This window comes from Triturus cristatus, chromosome 6 (genome assembly GCF_964204655.1).
Source record: "Triturus cristatus chromosome 6, aTriCri1.1, whole genome shotgun sequence".
Classification (NCBI taxonomy): Eukaryota; Metazoa; Chordata; class Amphibia; order Caudata; family Salamandridae; genus Triturus; species Triturus cristatus.
The window spans coordinates 1,037,166,052-1,037,185,970 of NC_140589.1; the positions used below are offsets into that span (position 1 = coordinate 1,037,166,052).

General features: G+C 43.8%; 1 protein-coding gene and 1 pseudogene across 6 annotated transcripts in view; one reads left to right on the top strand and one right to left on the bottom strand.

Moving 5' to 3' along the window:
• The window catches only part of LAMA2 (laminin subunit alpha 2), a 3,129,796-nt gene that overhangs the window by 708,107 nt on the left and 2,401,770 nt on the right, over positions 1 to 19,919 (bottom strand). For all 6 annotated transcript variants that reach the window (XM_085611831.1, XM_085611827.1, XM_085611830.1 and 3 more), the window contains one exon: positions 10,340 to 10,502. In XM_085611831.1, the coding sequence (XP_085467957.1) occupies positions 10,340 to 10,502 (163 nt within the window). The remainder of the gene's footprint in view (positions 1 to 10,339; positions 10,503 to 19,919) is intronic.
• LOC146820954 (18S ribosomal RNA) lies at positions 2,242 to 3,932 on the top strand (annotated as a pseudogene).

A 19,919-nucleotide genomic window follows, 5' to 3' on the forward strand; every position in this document is an offset into this window, starting at 1 on the left:
TAAGACGTCCCTTCCTAATTGCGACTCGCAGTGGTATGTGTAAATATTTTGCTACTGAAGTGTGGTTACAAAAAATTCACATTTACGGCTAAATCAGAGTTTGTGGTAGCCCTTTTGCAATTGGTAAGGGTTCCCCAAGAGACCCCTTTTCTTTCGTGAATGTTGGGGGCATTTTTTTTAAGAACTGGCAGTGGCCCCACAAACCACTGCCTGCTCGTAAAAAATGAAAAGAAAACTTTTCAATTTACATTTTTAAACTCATACCATTTTCCGTTAAGGAAAATGGGCTGCAGTTAAAAAAAATGTGTTTATTTAAAAGCAATCACTGACATGGTGGTCTGCTGATCACAGCAGGCTACCATCCCTGTGATTTTTGCGATTCCCATTGGGTCCCAAACCTATATCTACCACATGAATATTAATGAGGTAAGTCTATTTTCGACCACCTGGGATTTGCTAAATGTGTTAAAAACACATTTGTACATCGCTGTTTGCGATTACTAAATAGCAAATAAAAAAAAATCGCTATTTGGTAATCGCAAACCATAGGATACGTACATCTGGCCCAAAATGCCCTGGATGGGATCCCACAGGATCTGGGAGGTCTCCCCTGCTTGTCCGAATTCAGAAGCTCTGACCGGGCCCCGAGTTAGAACCCCGGTGGGCCCTCGGGTGGAAGACCCTAGCACTGGGCCTATTTTCCTGGGCCACCATGTCTTAAAGTAACACAGACATGGATTAGCAGTCCTAGGGTGGTCTCCCCTGCTTGCTCGAGATAAGAGCTCTGACTGGGCCAGGGATAGAGCTCCTATGGGCCCAGGGGTGGAAACTTATGGGCCTGGCTCCCTTATCCAGTCCTCTGTGTTGCAAAGTGCATAGAATGAAGTCCTATCAGACCGGGGAGGTTGCCCCTGCTTGACTTGATTCGGAAGCTCTAACCAGGCCTGGGAAGGGAGCTCCATGAGACCCTGCCACATAGCCTCTTGCCTGATACGCAGCTTGGGCTCCGAGAATCGGGGTCTCAGAGTCCCTGTCCCTTTTTCACAAGTCACAGTGCAACCAGATAGCCATCCTTTGGGTCCAGGCATCACCTAGCTCCAAACCACATGCACATGCACAATGAGTTGCTATCACGCGTTCAGATGGCTGGGTTGCCCTGGAGGTCCTGATGTGGGCTCATTTGACTCTTCAAGCTCAGACAGGGCTTCAGGAGTTTGGATGCATTTTTTCAGATGGACCCGGGGGCCCAAGTCTGCAACTGTCCGATGGGCCTTCCCTACAAGCCTTGCTTCCTGGAAAGCAGGCAGGGATGTGAAGTTGACATCTCGTGAAAGGTGGACTGCTTGCAGGCATTTTAGGGACCACTGTACTGTGATTGTGATGGCTGGAATTACCTTGAAGATCAGATTTTGGCTCATTTGACTCCCCAAGCCCAGTCGGGGCTCCAGGAGGTCAGATGTGCTTGCTCAAATGGCCCCCGCAGTGTGCATGGATCACATGAAAAGCAGGAATACTGGGGACAAGGTGTGAGGGACGCCATTGTCATCGGGTCTTTCTCCCCAGGTGCTGCAAGGGCCTGGGCTGGCCCAACCTTGGGCCCCAGGGGCCTGACTCTGTGGTTGTTTCCAGCTCTGTCCGTTGGGCTTTTGCTCTGAGTTCTGCTACCCAGAGAGCAGGCCTGCTCGGGCTGGTTTAGCCAGCACTGTGCTGTGATTGTTGGCCACATTTGGTTCACTTAGGGATAGACTGCGTGGCCCACCACAACTGTTGTCTTAAACAAAGATCCTGCTCAGCCTGTCTGACTTGGGAGTCTGCCTTTTATGGAGGCCACTCAGTAGAGCAAAGGCCAAGCAGTTTGGCAGCATGTGAAGTGGTATGAACAGAGTGGATGGGTCGGAAGGCACAAGTCACATATACTGCCTGATGGTCCGTACCCTGCATGACTGTCCATTACCCCCTTCCATCCAGTGCATTTCCGCAGCAGCTTGAAATGACCATTTAATGGGGTTGCCTTAGCTGCCCAGCTGGGGCAGAGCACCCCTGTGTCTTGATCCGGCTGTACCTTGGCCTGCCTCTCCCCTTTGTTGTTTGTGAGCAGGCTGGGTCTGCCAGTGCCCTTGTGACTACCCTGTCCCTTTAGCCCCCGACCGGCAATCAGGGGCTCACAAGCAGGCTCCTGAGGGGTTTGAAGGTTGGTCCATGATGAGCATGTGGCTCCTCCTCCCATCCAGCAGGTGCAGTTATCTGGTTGATCCTGCCAGTAGCATACGCTTGTCTTAAAGATTTAGACATGCATGTGTAAGAAATGCCAGTTGGTAGAGTGAATCTGTGAATGGCTCAATAAATCAGTTATGATTCCTTTGACTGCTCCATTTGTTACTTGGATAGCTGTGGAATTTTTAGAGCTAATACATGTTTACAAGCACTGACCTACTGGGATGCATGCATTTTTCAGATGACGAGAAGCCTGGACTCACATGGCCTCGTTGGTGACTGTAGATAAACTCAAGCTGATCGCATGCCCCTGTGATGGCGACGATACATACAGATTTCTGCACTATCAACGTTCGATAGTACTTTCTGTGCCTACCATGGTAACCATGGTCAACAGGGAGTCAGGGTTTGATTTCGGAGAGGGAGCCTTAGAAATGGCTACCACATCCAAGGAAGGCAGCAGATGCGCAAATTGCCAACTCTTGACTCGGGGAGGTAGTGATGAAAAATAAATAATACAGGACCCTTTCGAGGTCCTGTATTTGGAATGCGTACACTTTAAATTATATAATGAGCATCCAATTGATGGCAAGTCTGGTGCCAGCAGCCGTAGTAATTCCAGCACCAATAGTGTATATTAAAGTTGCTTCAGTTAAAATGCTCGCAGTTGGGTATTGGGATCAAGCTGGCGGTCCATTGCAAGTGCCCCTTTGATGGTCTTGACTGAGTGTCCTGGGGATCTTAAGCATTTACTTTGAAAATGTTAGAGTGTTCAAAGGAGGCCGGTCACTTGAATGCTTGAGCTAGGCATAATGGAATAGGACTCCAGTTCTAGTTTGTTATTTTTTGGAACTGGAGCCATAATTATAAGGGACGGCTGTGGGCATTCATAATATGCCCCAAGAAGTAAAATTCATTGACTGGCAACTAAAGTGATAGCATTTGCCAAGAATGTTTTCATTAATCAAGATAAAAAAGTTGGAGGTTCGAAGACGCAGGTACATTTGTAGTTCCAATCATAAACAATGCTGACTAGCGATCTGGTGGTTTTCTTCCCATTTCCTGCTGAGCAGCTTCCGGGAAACCAAAGTCTTTGGGTTCTGGGTGGAGTATGGTTGCAAAGCTGAAACTTAGAGGAATTTACAGAAGGGTACCACCAGGAGTGGAGCCTAAAGCTTAATTTGACTCTTTCTGGGCGGTGGAGCATGGCCGATCTTAGTTGGTGGAGCAATTCATCTGGTTAACTTCGATACGAATGAGATGCCTTCATGATAACTAGTTATATGACCCCCAGTGGTTGTGTTCACCTTCTTAGAGAGACATGTGGGTTCCAGACACATGAGTTTGAGCAATAACAGGTCTGTGATGCACTCAGATTTCTGGGGCTACACATGCGCTACCCTGAGAGGATCATCCTGTGTCTACCCTTTGCTAATAGGTGGGGGTAACCTGCAGAACCCAGTTCATGATAGGGTTTAGGGATTGCAATTTTTTTCCATAAACGAAGAATTCCCATTAATTGCCGGTCATAAGCTTGTGTTCATTAAGTCCCTGCACTTTGTACACACCTCTCATCACTGGATGGTTTTGTGAGATCCTTGGATCAGCCCCACTGGGGTTTGCAACTGCTCTGGTGGAGAGCTAAGAAGGCGATCAAATCAACATGAAGTGAAGGTCGTAACAAGGTTTCCATGGGTGAACCTGCAAAAGGATCATTAATGATGGAGCCACCGAAATGAATGACTAACAGACTGAACCCTTGGGCGTCTCCCAGATGGAACTCAATATACAAGGCCTGAGCCTACCCTTGGGTGTACTGGCCAGTGGAGCGGGCCATGGTTGCTGGGCGCTTGGGTGAGCACCGGGCATGGGCCGTCTCCTCCACCTTGGAGGACCCAACCAACATTTGAGGGATCAGGGCAGGTGATGCCCTAGGCCCTCTGGGAGAGGCACGATGCAAGAGACAGTTCTCCCAAGTGGAAACCCATGCTCACCCAGCACGCACCTGAGGGTAACCAAATTGCAGTCTCTGCCTGGGCTGCGACTCCCAAAAGGCTCTGCCATCTGGGACTTCTTAAGCCAAATCCCAGCCTGCCCTGTTTTCAAGTGACTGAGGAGTGGCCTGTCTTAGGTGGCAGGGCAGACTGGATTGGAAGGAGTCAGTGCCATGAGGAACCCCGACTCCTCTCGGTGGAGATGCCAAGCCCTCTCAAAGCCAGTTTGAACTGCTAGAGGAGTGGGATTAGATGCTGCCCCAGCTGCTCAAGCTTCCACATGTGTTCTGGAATGCAGGTGCAGGAGAGGCTGGAGGAAGTCAGCACCAGTCATCCACCGCTGAGACAAACAGCGTAGAAAGAACCCCTTGTTCAGCTTGACTCTGGTCTGTCACTTTGAAGAGGGGTGTGGTATAAGTGGGAAGCTCTTGGGCCACCTATTGACATACCACTACTCTTATTGTTTTTCATTTACCTGGTGAGGTGGGGGGCATGCCCTGTGGTGCTCTTACATCTCAGTCCAAGTGCTTGGTGCCCACTGGGTACAACCTACTCCCCGGATAGCAACATGTGGAGAGTTTGACTGGGAAGGAACACCTGTCAAATGAGAACGTTGGTGTCCTAAGGTGAGTTCAGGGAGGACAGAATCCTCCTGCGGAGTAGAGGGGTTTGAGCTTGCTAGATCTTGATTTTCAGTATGAATACAGACCATGGAAGTGAGGGCCTCATGATCCTACAAACTTTTTGGGTTTCAAGCAGGTGTCATAAAATGTACTACAGGTATAACTGGCTAGTTGCAGCCAAGCTTTCATACCAAAATTGTTTTTTGATCCTTCGATGTCTGTTCTTCCTATAATTTTGAAGCAGAATTCACCAAGCATTAGATTGTTCTCCCACTAATAGGGAATGTGATCTGAATTTAGACCGCCATGAGTCAGATCAATTTTACCCTCATGATGATGTTTTGTTGCAATAGTAGACCTGCTTAGTGCGAGAGTAACCATAGATCAGACATTTGAGTATGTGCTTGGCTGAAAAGTTATTATCTATGGGATCATGACTGAACACCTCTAAGTCAGAATCCCCCGTAAACCATTACAATACCACAGTGCTGTGGAGCCTTGTTTTGCCCAGTGCATACAGCTGCTCACTTGGGGACTGGAGTGCAGACGGAAGAGGGCCACCTCCATCACCCTTAGTGCAACACATGTTTGTGGGGCAACTGATGCTAAATCATTTGTCGATGACCTGATTACGAGTCAGAGTTTCGTGAGCAGCAGAGTATCTACCTTGCTGTGATCTATTTAAAGTCATCCTCTGAGGTAAGATTTGTCTCTGTCTGTGGGTGCCATGACCCACTGGGGTCTCTTTGCTGCCAGGCTGTTAGTAGAGCCAAAGTGTGGGTCCAGGGGAGGCTGCCTCCACCAAATGCAGTGTGGCACAGGGGCCTCCCCCTCCCTCCCTCCCTCCCTCCAGCTCTACGCCACCATGTGCAGGGGTGAGGGCACAATCCAGCTCAGGTCAGGAGGGTGACAAAGATAGCTGGAGCAGGCACCAGTGGAGTCTCCTGGAGGAAAGAAGCCAATTGGTGGCTCAAGGAAGGAGCCTCCTGAGCACTAACCTTATTGTTGGCTGCCACCTGGAAACTCTGGTCACCGGGTTGACCCAGGCCATCTGGTTGGCAGGCTGGTCGAGCAGATGATCTGCTGGCGGATGGTCGACCAGATGACCGGTTGAAGGCTGGCCGACCAGTTGACTGGTGGGCCTGCTGGCCTAGCTAATTCTGTCTTCTCTTCTCTGGTGGCTTTATAGTTGAGAATAAATGGCTCTTTAGGCAGGCCAAGGTGAGAGAGGACGCTGAATAGGGACTTAATCCTCCTTAGCTAACTCGGCTTGGACACAAAGAAGGTTGAAGGCACTGACCAAAGGCACCCTTTGCCGATGGACTGGGGTGACAGTCCCTACCCAGAGCATAGTGGCTGCAGACTAGGGAGGACCCTCGTGTCCCTCCGGGGTGTGGAGCAGAGATGGGACCCAATATTAAGGTCTAGCGCAGGGATGGCATTGGACTGGGGAGGAGTCTGGGGCTCCCGTGGGCTGAACAGCTCATGTAATCCCAGTGAGAGGCGGACAAAGTCATGGCCTGGGAAGCCCGGTCTATGCAGGCCAGTGCTCCAGGTACCAGGCAGGGCCACCTTACCTACCCAGGCCAGGGTGGCGTCACACCGGAGAGGAGTCTGGGGTATCTGGGGCCTGAATAGCTCCTGTAATCTACCCATTGGAGGCCCAGTCCCAGCACACTGGTGGTGTCAGTCGTATCCTGCCCAGGGCATGATGCACCCCACCCGCAAGGGTTTGACAGGGTTCAGATATCCACCAGTTAGCTTTGTGAGGCCAAAGACTTTACCAGTAAAGTTTCATTCTCAAGGCATATACAGTCAATGAACAGTTATGGGTGTGCCAACTCAGTGAACCATGTCACCTGCCCAGCCTTCCTAATTTGGATTGTGCACAGGCCTAATAGACGCTCGATTGAACTTTAGGTTCTGGGAATGTAGCAGCCAATATTTTCTAGGGTCTGCAGTTGCCATAGTACGTTCAATAGAACATTTCTAAGAAGGAAACATATCTCCTAATAATATTATATTGTGGTGATAACTAACTAATAGAAAAAATGGAGCCAACTCAAATGTACCCTTTTTTTATGATAAACAAATATTTTGTGGCTAATGCCCAGATTGTATGATGACTGGCAAAACATTTTTTTAAAACAGCAATATTATGGCCAAATGTGAAATAGCAAAAGCTTCTAAATTAGAAACTAAAGAACAGATTAAATGTTTCTCCAACGTGTTCAGGAGTGGCTCCCATGCAGTTCGATAACAAGCCAGCCCAACAAGGTTTTAAAATGTAGTTATTTATGGATTATACATTTGTTCCTGAATCATAGCACCTTAATCTGAGGCCTTACAGTTAGTCAATTGTAGGAGAAGGGTTACAGAGAGATTTGGTGAAGATAATGGCATGGGTAAAAGAGTACCTGTAACACTGTGCAGCGACAAATTGCACATTTTATATTTATAAATTAATAAGTACAATTGTTGATCAACTATCAAAGTGGTGTTTAGAGCACAGTGGTACAAAGATCAGCAATCTGGAAACCAACCAGGCCACATTGGCTCTCGGATCCCTGTTCCATATTAATTTACGTGGAATACCTCCTCCATTGAAACCATTTCAGAGTAGGGTATCCCAGCTCCTTTATAATACCTCACTCGGATGAATAATTCCCATTACTCAACCAGAAGACCCTTGGTCCTCCTGCAGTTCCTAACATTTTTTGTTGATCATTAAGTGACTTCATCTAAATATTGGGTGCGTCAATCCCAGTGCTCCTAAATCGAAGAGTAAATATTTATGTGACATCATATTATTCTTTTAGAAAAAGTATTTTGTTTATTTGTATTATCAGGCATGGGCATGCAAGATGTGCCTCTTCATTCATCAAGCCCTTTACCCAGTGACAGTGACACAACACTGTGATAGCAGCAATAATGTTACGGTAGGAGCTGCAGAGAAGTTATACAACTACAGTCTATCGGATGTGCCGTGTGAAGGAGTAAGCCATACAAAAAGGAAGTGAAAACAGAGTAGGTTCCATTACAAATATTAATTAAAAGGTCCCCACACCTCACCAAAGACAAAGTTATGGTTCGTTAGTATATAATTTAGCTTGTATTATCCAACTCTTTATGGTGATAGTTATGAATGAACTGATCTTGCTTTCAATAAAACCCAATAACATTGTCATGACAAAAATATAATACGGCACACCGAGAACAAATTAGAAATATGATCTTGAGCACAAAAAAACTCCTCCCTAGTGTTAATAAAAGCACTTCGGGCCAGATGTACAACCGGAGCATTTAGCGGCTCGCAAATTGCGCTCAATTGCGAGTCGCAATTTGTGAGCCGCTAAATGCCATGTACAACATTGTCAGAGACACTGTTTGTGATTACCAATGGGGTCTCAAATAGCATGCCTCATCAATATTCATGAGGCAGTCGCAATTTGCGACCCCCTTAGGAATGGCTAGCCCTCCCAGGTATGTTGGCCTGCTGGGTCTCAGAAGACCTCCATGTCTCGGATTGCTTTTCAATAAAGCAGTTTTTTTTCTGATGCAGCCAGTTTTCCTTAAAGGAAAACGGGATGCATTTAAAAAAACAAAAAACATTTTTGTTTCATTTTTTAAGGGCAGGTAGTGGTCCATGGGACCACTGCCTGCCTCTAAAAAATATTTTTGCCTTCCTTTGCAAAGTTGAAGGGGTCCCCTGGTGACCCCTTCCCATTTGCGAGTGCATTACCACCCTCTTGAAGAGGGGGGTAAATTGCGAGTGTTTTGCAACCACAATGGCGTTTGCAAACCATTTTTACATAGGATAGCGAGTCGCAATTAGGAAGGAACGCCCTTGGAATGCCCCTTTCTAATTGCGAGTCATCAATTCTATTTAGTGAGTCGCAAATAAATTGCGACTCTCTAAATAGGGTTTGTCAATGGCCCTCTTCGTTTTTGCATGTGCAAACGGGTCGCTAACCCGTTTGCGCATGCACAAATGGGTCGTACATCTGGCCCTTCATATAGTAAATGTAAACATGACATTACATTTGGGCCTCCCGTTTTATGCCTTTAACACTAGCATTTAATAAATTATCAAATGTAGTTTTAAATGTTCCAAGTACAAAGAGTGTATAGATGGTAAGAAAGAATGAGGCTGTCATCACGTTTGAGAATTTGCCATCTGGTGTCCTAACACCTGTTTTAATTCCAATTCAGATTGTACATTTTCTATGATGCTTCTCAAGTGGATGAACACTCAAGAGGGTTAATAATTATTTTTTTAAATCTGTTTAACGTAATTGTGTGTCTCTGTTTACTCGCAGCTAATCTCTTAAAAACCCGGATCGAATCTTTCACTTTTCTTTACTCGTTACCTCACAGAATACTGGTTGAAACATGTCATCAGTGTTTAAGATCAAAAGGGCTGATGTTGACCGTGTCTATCATTTTTTATGTCAGTTAGGTCTGCAGACGTGCACTACATGGGTTACAAATATTCTTCTGCTTGGTGTTTAGAAACAGAGAGTTTCTCGGAGTTTGGCGGACAGGATAGTCCGCATGTGGTGGATGTCCCATTCTCCATATTATAAGTGCATTATATCCTATGACACTTGTTATATGACCGACAGAAAATGGGTGAAGTGACCGTTGCAGAGAAACATGGGGCCATATCACATAAAGTGAGCACTGGGGTAGAAACAGTTAGACAGTCAGTGGTAAATGCTTGCTTGTCACAGGAACTTTCAAGGCACATGCTACTTTTGGCAGGAAATAGAGGAGCGTCTGTTAACATATCAAAAATAAACAACTAAACACAACACAATAGCTTAGAGAAAGCAACAAAACACCACAGCTGAAACTTAACACAAGACAGCTCAACAACAGTCAAAACAGAATGCAACACAGAGACTGGTGCAAACCAAAAAATAATACAGCACAAATACAAAGCATCACAGAAAACAACAGAACATATCACAATATAGCAAATGTGCACAGAAATTCTTGTCACACATTACCACATCCAGAATACTATTTTCAGGATACAGAGATAACACCTGTTTACATTATTAGCTCCAGGCTTTGTAACCCGGTCCATGGAGCAAAATTGTCAGCAAAAGAAGCAAATATGGAGAACGATTTTGAAGGGAATGAAATCATTCTTACGTAGCGTATGGAGGAAAGGATAATTATTGTGATCTTTGAGACCATCATACAAGAAATGAGATAAAAACATTAGGAAAATATGAGAAGCATAAAGCCTACATGTGCTAAATCCTAACAATTTGCTGAGGGCAAAGTAATTCTCTGTACCCCTTGATTATGTGTAGGAAGGAGGGTAATTATATATGTTTTCCTAGGTAGATGATTGGAGTTTTACAGTAGGTAGTGCAGACAAAAGAGTGGAAGGGAGAGTTAGTGAACGACATTTATTACAATTTCCACAACTCCCACTGGTATTCTGCCTCGAAAGTAATCCGCGCGGGAAAGCCGCCTCGTTCCCTTTGAACTCACTGCAGCTCGTCCTGGGCCACTGCCTTCTGTACATCCAGCTTTCTCTTGCGCAGCTCGGCCATCATCCGGTCAACCTCTCGCTGCAGCTCTGGGAAGCCTTTCTCCGGAGTCGTGTCCTTGCCCCCCAAGGTTTCATTCAGCCTCATAGCCTTCTTGTTGATGCCTGGCAGAAAAGAAGAGGCAAGGGTGTTTTTTGGGTGACTGAAGGACTTAGGATATGATCAAATATAAATAAGAAACTGAAGCCTTCACTGTAGGCCCCTCATGGCCCTTATTTCCTAACTGTTGTGCAGGCACTTGAATGGCCCAATGCAATTCATAGGTGCGCCTACCATACTGGCTTTTAAACTGGTTAGTACATCGATGCTGTGATCTGTATTGTGTTGCGCTGTGTCACGCGTGGACCTGTGCCAAACTTTAACAAATAAGGACCCACATGAGAATGTGCATTTCCAGCAGTGAAGATTATAGTAGGGCTTTCAACTCAATGATCTGTATCAAACCAGGAAATGTCACAATTTCCATAGGGACTCTCATTGCCTTGAACTTCCACATACAAAACCTAAGTCATAAGAAAATTCAAGTTTCTGATGCACGGGTAAGGTCCCGGATGGGATGTACAGGGAAAACTAAGCAAGCTAATAAGCCATTCTTATAAGTCAATGGGCAGCACCTGACAGTGTATGTTAAGTTATGAGGGCAGAAGAATAAAAATGAACAGTGCATGAAATCACAATTTAATCTGTGCCACTCATTAAGGGTTGCTGCTATTACCACTTTCAGACACCCGCAAGTCTCATCCCATAGCAAATAGTGGTGTTGATATATTCTTGGTTGTAGGCAGGGAAATGGAGCGAGGATTCACAGTGAGCCTGGCACTGGTTGCCATTGAGGGGGCTTCTGACTCGATTTAAAGCAGATTATTTACGTCCGCAAAAGAAAATTCCTAAATATGATATTTTAATATTGTTACATTCAGTGGACCAATGCGCTCTCATGAGACCATCTTTTTTTATTTATTTTGAAGTCAAAATGGCCATGCTCAGGCAGAGCCCTTTAATCAAGTTCTTTTTCTGTTTTCCTTCAATTAGCAAATTTCCAAGGTCTCTAACCATGATCATTTCAAATATCTACTTTGGGTGTGGGTGTGCACCACTGGTAGCCCTTACAAAACCTACCCAGGCTGCTCGAGGACTAATTCTTTATTTATTTTTAACTTATCATCCGCCCTTCACTCTTCCATTGTGTCTGACATTTCCATCGACCAAGATTGCACATGAAGTTAGCACCACCATTCCTATCAAAAATTACATTTACAGTTCAGTATTGTCCTTCTCAGGATCAATAGCTCAATGGTATATGTACGGGTCAGCATTCACATCATTTAATTAACCTGCTGTGCAAATACAAGCCTGACTTCTTACCATCTAGGTTCCTGATTGATAACGCATCAATTTCTTGTTCTCAGTCTGCTTACCTCCCTATCTGTGCCCAACCACAGAGACGCTTTCTTGTGGTCACTTAAAAAAAGGCAAGCGACATGTTATGACCGATTTACTTAGCACAATCACCATAAGGCAAGCAGCCCTCTCTCTGCTGCTTTACACCGGACATTAATTTGACCACAGACATTAATGTGAACACGATAGACAGCAAACCAACCACGTCTCATGTCCCAAATAAATAACTTTAGCCACACCTTTATTCATGCAGACTTAACCCCGACTGCAGTATCCAGAATTATTACTGTTGAAGGCATGCTTTAACCCCCTGGGTGATGACACCTCCAACACCATATTCATTAATTGTTTCCCCCTTGCTAGCCCACTATCCTGATTCATATACGCAGACCTGACCTGACCTTTGCAGCAACCAGAGTTTTTCAGTTAAAGGTGCTGTTTATGACACTGAGTTATGTCGCTTTCACCAAAGTGATCACTATATTTTTCCCTTTTAGCAAACTAACAGCCCTTCATTTGCACTATCCAGGTGCCACTCAATAGGTTTATCTTGACCACAAGGCATTCTGGAAGAGAAAATAAGTTCCAATTAGAAATGTTTGTCTCTTTACCCATCACTCCTACTCCCTCCTCCCTCTTTCAGAGTGGCAAAATAATTTATATCCTCTTCCCCTTTTCTTCCAGTTTAGACACGCCAGCCCCTGTCCTGAGAAAAGCCCCAAGATACGAAGAGTCTAAGTGCACTGTCAGTTGAGTGCAAGGAAAAACAGGTCCATAAAGGATGTTATTAATTAATCAGCATTATATTATTAATTATTTCGTTTTTTGTGATACCATAAAAGAGATAATTAATCACATATGGTCACTGGGCTGTATGCAATAACTAGGGCCAACGACAACTCATGACGACACAGTCCGATAAACTTTGATGAGAGACGCTTATAGTGTGACTTTACACTCTGCTCTTACTGCACTCAAATCATCCCTCCCACTAGCTATTGTAAGTAGTAGGCTGGTGCTTATTCTTGCCACATTCAACACTTGGGGCCTAATAGCGATGTCGGGCAGACTTAAGTCTGCCCAACATTGTTTCAGTCGTGGGACTGCTGACCTCATGTCGGCGGTCCAGACCGACCAATTAGGATGCGACCGAACAGTGTTCGGCCGCACTCCTATTCTTTACAATGGGAGCATATATTCCGACTGGAATGCATGCTGTCATTGTAACACGAAGAGGTGCAGTTCATACCTGCACCCCTGGGCAGACACCTCGAGGTGCCTGCCATAGGGTGCAGGGATCAACAGGGGGGCACACTAGATGCCCCCTCGACCACCAACCAGAGGCCGTCCATTGGGGGCCCTGCTGGGGGTCCCCAAAGTCGCCTTCCGACAGCTTTTCCATGTCAGAAAGGGCGTCACAGAAAGGCTGTCAGAATCCAACATAGTAATCCCCCGGGCAGAAAGAGCCGCCCTTGAGACTACCGAAGTCCTTCCGACTGCCCGACGGGCTCTCCGAGCCCATCAGAAGCCAGACGGAATGACTAGTTGGATTCCTTTCCGACTGACACCATCAGAATGGGTCGGTCAGAAAGGAATCCAACCGACTGATAAGATGCTTTGGGAAACGGCTCCGACCAATAACCTGGTGGTCAAAGTTGCATGAGGTCACTTCCTCTACACCTGAAATATAATTGATTTTACACCCATGTTATTAAGTCTGTTGCTCTAGGGGGCGTGGTTTGGCACCCGGACGACATGGCGGCAGCCCTGTGAGGCTCCGGGACCGGGGACGGGGAGACGTGTTCTCAGACAGTTTATCGCTCTGTGAGACGACAGCTCCAGGTACGTGAATGCCTCCTGCGCCGGACGCGCATATTTTTAAACGCATTCTTATTCAATTCATGCTGCATTTCTTTCAAATCGTCTGAAGGCGGGTACGCAATGTCGCGGCCGCCATTTTGATTATGGAATGCGCGAAATGCATGGCGGCAACGTCTCTTCTTCCTCATCTTGGGCAATCTTACTAATTTTATAAAGGCTTCATTCTAGGCTCATTGTGGAAGCTTTTTGCTGTTTTTCTATTTATGGGCTCCTGGCAACAACAAAAGATGTATTCTCCTGTGTTCTCCTCCTCTTCTGCCCCAGCATTGTTAACGTCGCCATTTTAGAGGACATAGAAGCTTTTCTTCAGTGGCTATGAAGGAGAAATGAGCAGCATTCCTATTTAATTGTACGGTTTTAAAAAGGTGGTTGTCCAGATAATGCTCCTGTTCTAACTTTGAGCATCATAAATGGAACATTTCTGTGTTAATTTTGAGGAGAATTTTTGCTTCAAGATCAGCTTAACTCATTCATAGTGGTGGACGCAGCTTTCTTGGCGCATGATCTTACATGGTCTTCTTTGAAATGTGATATAACCTGCAATTTTTCTTTCCACTACATACCTCGTCTGCTTGGTTCTTGGCTGCTTCACGCTCAATTACCACATGAATTGCACTCTATGACTTTAACAAATAATTAATGGGCAGAATGAAAGGCTCTTCTTTTTTTGCAACTAAACCTAAACGTGTCTTCATTAAGAACTCAAAGCTTTTTTCTGAGCTCACCAAAATTGGAGGATTCTGGTTCTCTTGAGTCGGAGAGCAACACTACCATAATGGATCCGCCGCGTTCTACGCCAGGAAAGTCCATTGTTAAGCGCCTAAAGCAGGATCCTCCATCCCCACTCAAGCCAGTGTCTCCAGTCTCCATGGATCTGTTGCTGCAAGAAATAAGAGCTTTGAGACCCTTTATGGAGGAAACTAACTCCAAATTGCAACTCCTTTCAGACAGCTGGTCACAACTTGACTCTAGAATTTCAGCGGTCGAACACAAGGTTCTATCCTTTGATGAAACTTCCAAGACGGTTTCACTCCAAAAGCAGGTTGAGGACTTAAAAAATCGAAATAAAAGAAATTTATGGTTTGAACGAAGGAGTTGAAGGACCTGACCCTATTCCCTTCTTCAAATCTTTTCTCCCCAAAATCTTACACCTCCTCGAGGATATTTCTCTGAACATCCAGCGTGTTCACAGACTTGGTCGGATTCCCAGCAATTCCTCCTCTTCGCAAAGACCCAGAGGTGCTATCCTCTATTTTTTAGAATATACAGATCTTCTCAGAATTTTGACGGCTGCTAAGGCTATTCAGTGGATTTCGTGGTCTGGGTCTACATTATTTTTTGAGCAGGATTATTCAAGAGCCACAGCAGCACGACGCAAGGCTTTCCTCGACATGAGATCTGATATCCGCGCTATGGGGGCAAGATATGGTCGATTTCACCCTTGTACATTTAAAGTCACATTAAATAATAAAACGTCCTCCTATGAAGATCCTGTTCGACTGCAAAGTTTCATCAATTCAAACAAGATGGATATTATGAACTTTTCAAGCTCTTCTTCTTCACATGTTACCTGATTTTTGTAGTTCCATATAATTGATTTCGCTTCAACCTGTTCGCAAATTCTTTATTCTTTATTGATTATTATACTGGCATTGTTCTTTAATGTCTTTTGACATTATGTTTACTGTTGTTTTGTTCTCATATTTCTCAAGTTCGCTGTTCTCCTTTTTTATTACCTAATGCCTCATTAAATTTCTCTGTTATTCTGTATTTTTTTTTTTCTTCGTCTCCAAGTCCTGCTATGGTATGACGTTTCCCCTCCTTGGATATCCCGGTCCTTACTTGAAGTTTCGCCTGTCCCATGTGGTTCCACCCACCCTTGCCTTTGTTTTTCCTCATTGTAAGTATGTTTCCTGTCTTGTTTTTTGTCTTTTGTTATGTCTCACAGTTTTTCCTTCATTTTCAATATGGTGACCTGGACACTTTGTTTCCTCTCCCTGTTTTCAATTCACAAGTTTATTTTTCATTCTATTTATTACTCTACATACTGCGTTCCATCTTTCTACTCCTCTACCTAGTTAATTCTTTGTTCCTGTTTCTCGGTCTCCTTCAGTGTTCTGAGTTCTTTTTTCCTCTACTCTTCCTCTCTGTATCTTTCAGTGTTATGCAGTATTCTTATAAGAAGTTGGTCCCTGACATCTTACTCTTGATTTTCTGTATTTCTCTTTTTGGTACTCTTTCTCACCTTTGCTCGGATCTTTCCTATATCTTTCTCGGTCTTAAACTTGTTGTACCACTTCTCCTCTCCTCTGTTTCTTTTAAGGTTAGACAATGTTTTTATGATGAATTGGACTTATGTATTACATGCTTGGGTTATTTTAATGTTAGCGTTCTTTCTAATTTACTGAATTGGTCTGTTGCATCACACTGTTTTTATCATTTTACTTTAGTACTTCATGTCCCTTAAACTAGTCTCATGGAACATTAGGGGTTTGCACTCCCCCATTAAGAGACAAAGAGTTTTATCACATTTGGCTAAGTTAAACACTGATATTGTGTTCTTACAAGAAACCCACCTTACAGATACTGAATCTATGAAACTGAAAAGAGGTTGGGTGGGCGAGACTTATTTCTCTCCTGGGGATGGGAAGCGGAATGGAGTGGCAATATTATGTCGTAAATCTTTACCATTCACGCTCTTGTCATAAGAATCAGATGATGAAGGGAGATGGGTTGTTGTTAAATTGTCACTAAAGGGTGTTGTACTCTCTCTTCTCAATGTTTATGCACCCACAGGGAATAACTCCTCCTTTTGGCCCGATGTGGCCAAGCATATTTCCCTTTGTATTGAGGATAATTTCATTATGGCAGGTGATTGTAATCAGGTGCTAGACCCCTTTTTAGATAGAAACTCAAAAGTGTCCTTCATCCCCAACAAATCACATAAATCTTTCACTAACACCATACATCAACATAAACTACTTGATGCTTGGCGTCTTTGTAACCCGATGACCAGAGAATATTCCTTTTATTCCCCAACCCATCGTACCCAATCAATAATCGATTATATTTTTGTATCTCATCACATTTCGCAATCCCTCACGTATGCAGATATTGGCCCTATTCTCCTTTCGGATCACGCACCAGTTTCAATTGGTTTTGACATCCTTCCTAGGAACAATACTCCCAGAAGGTGGCATTTCAATAACTCACTCCTCTTGGATTCCAAATTCACTACAGCTTATACCTCCTTTTCTATGGAATATTTTGAGAGGAATACCACGGATTCCTTATCTCCCGCAACCATTTGGGATGCCTTTAAAGCATCGGCCAGAGATTTCATTTTAGGCTTTGGAAACTTACTCACAACTCCATACTATACCTGTTGTTTCTAATAATTCAGAGCCCTCTTTTCGACTTCACACCTTGTTATTGACCAAACCCAATGCTTCAATTATTTATAAACACTTACAAAGCTTCACCAATGACAGACAGAAAACGAAAACTGAAGAAGCTTGGGAAAAAGATCTTGCGGTATGTTGGCCAATCTCACTTTGGAAGGACATTTGGTCCAAATTACACAAAGCCTCTAGTGCAGCGAATATCACACAAACATTATTTTTTGTCTATAACAGACTTTTATTCACACCAACCGTTCTACACAAGCGCTTCTCCACTACTCCTGATATCTGTTGGACTTGCTCCTCTCCCAATGCCGACCTCTTTCATATGTTATTCACTTGTCCTCAGGTACATAATTTTTGGAAGCAAGTTTGGTCACAAGTTAACTTGGTTTATGGTACTATGTTCCCTTTTTCCTTCACTCACATCTTTTTGGGAAGCTTTTCTTCTATATGGGATGGGGCTCCACTTAATGTTAGGATTATTGACTTGTTATTAGCAATTGCTTTTCAACAAATTACTGTTAATTGGAAAGACTTTTCAAAAATTTCATACAGAGCCTGGTGGTATAATGTTTACCATAATCATAGATTAGACACTGCCTTTGTATATCCTCCTCAAATGGCTATAAAACGTGCTGACTTGTGGTCACCTGTTACAACATTTATTGATGGTAGTGCCAAAAGATGTTTTTTACCCACGCCATCTCAACAGGAGGTTCCCAAACCACCTTAATTCCCTGATTGTTCCATAATTTCATTTTTATTCTTTTCCTTTTCTTTTCTTTTTCTTGAACGAATATTTGCCTGTCCTATGTACCTTTATTATGTCTCTTTTTGTACTATTAGTCCAATTCCTTTACTTTCACAGTAACAAGTTTGGATTGTTATGCTGTAAAACTTATACTATTTACTTTGTTTGGTCACCCTGTTTGCTTGTCAATAAAATTACTTGAATTTAAAAAAAAAGTCTGTTGCTCTAGGGAGGTAGGAACTCTCAGACACTGATGAATACCTAGAGGCAGTTTAGGCTGATAAGTATGCTTTGTAAAGAAATCGGCTCACTCATTCACTCATGGAGAAGCCAACAAAACCTAATATGTGAAGAAGTCGGAGAAGGGTAATCAGAAGGTCTGCTGGATCTATTCATATGGTGTTAACCTCCACACCTTAACTTCTTAGATATGTCTGTTCCACCTAAGCTGACTAACGAAATAGCAGAAAAAGTTGCTAACACATTATTTGGTCTGGTGTTTAGCCACTAGTTTGTGAAGGAGAATGGGTATTAATAGTACTGCTCAATTGATTTAATACAAATACATCACCATTCAAATTAGAGACAGCAGAGCAGATACTTTGAATTAAACTCAAATCCCATGTGATTACACTGTCATCATCTTATTTGGAAATGAGTAAGTGCTATTACTAGCTGCTTTTCTATTGGGTATCATATTCAATGCAGCCTTGTGTCCCAATTTTACACGTCACACTTTGAGCCTGTCCTACAAATTTAGTACCATGCCATCTTTCGATATGTGATTTCAGTTTTGCAAATTTAAATATGAACCTAAAATTCTCAGCATGTGAAGTGCTGTTAGCTAAAAGTCGAGAACCTACAGAAGATGTCAAAATACTCTTCGATTGTTGTTTTTAGAATTAATACAAAGTGTCATAATCAGTCCTTGTAAGAAATTGGGTTATTAATTTTGCAGGATGTGAGGCGTGCCCAAGTGTTAGGTCCACAAGTGTCTCCTTACTGGGAACCAAGGCCCCATTGTACCACTTGGCTACCTCAAGGTAGCAAAGCAGAGCAGTTCAAGGCCTACTCAGGGGAGGAGGTGTGGGCTAGGAATATCCATCCACTAGCATTAAATAACAACACTCAATAAATGATTGTCCAGTCAGTGCATTTCCTTAGAAACGAGAAAAGTTCATTTATTACTAACACACTACTCAATCTTAATATACACGTTTATACATTAGGCACATTGAAATACCTTTGGTGACATTATGAAATTACGTTCGACCCCTAATGGGTCATGACCCCAAAATCACAGGGAGGTGTCATTTAGACGAAGTAAGCCTATTGGCTTTGTCAAGTGGAACCACATTATAATATATGGCAAGTCTACTGGCTTTCTCAAGGGTCACCACCCTGAAATATAAGGAAAGCCTATAGGCCTTTTCAGGAGGTCACCACATTATCATATAAGGCAAGCCTATTGGCTTTGACAAGGGGTCACCATATTATGATACATGACAAGCCTACTGGCTTTGTCAAGTAGGTTACCACCTAAAAAACATAAGGCAAGTTTATTGGCTTTGCAGTTGTTAGCAGTGGTTTGAGTTAACCACACAACCAAACAAGTATACGGCTATGTAAAACAACCATTTGCAATGCAATCGGTCTTGTCTTTGGAACCTTATATGTATTTAGCTATGCAGCACATTAGCCTGGGTGCTGAAACATCTACTGTTCTTTAACATGGAGGGAAAGTAAGCACCAAACTGCGTGAAATGCCAGGTATGGGAACACATGGAGAGAAATTTTGCCTTTCAGCAGGAAATGGTATAGTCCAAAGCTCTGTTTTTAATATAAAATCAGTGCCTTTGGTGGTCACATCACTGAAAATGCAGGAGTTGAAAATAATATTATTGTCTATGGGTGCTCGTGGAAGACAATTTCTATGGACTGGAATCTAGAGAATGCTAAAGAGATTCTGTTCTTATACACCAAAGGAACACGGAACATCAATTAGGCGCACCCGCGTTGATAAAGTAAGTAATGATGCAGCGGATTCCAAACAAAAGTAAAACAAGAACTAAGCGTTCCTGCGC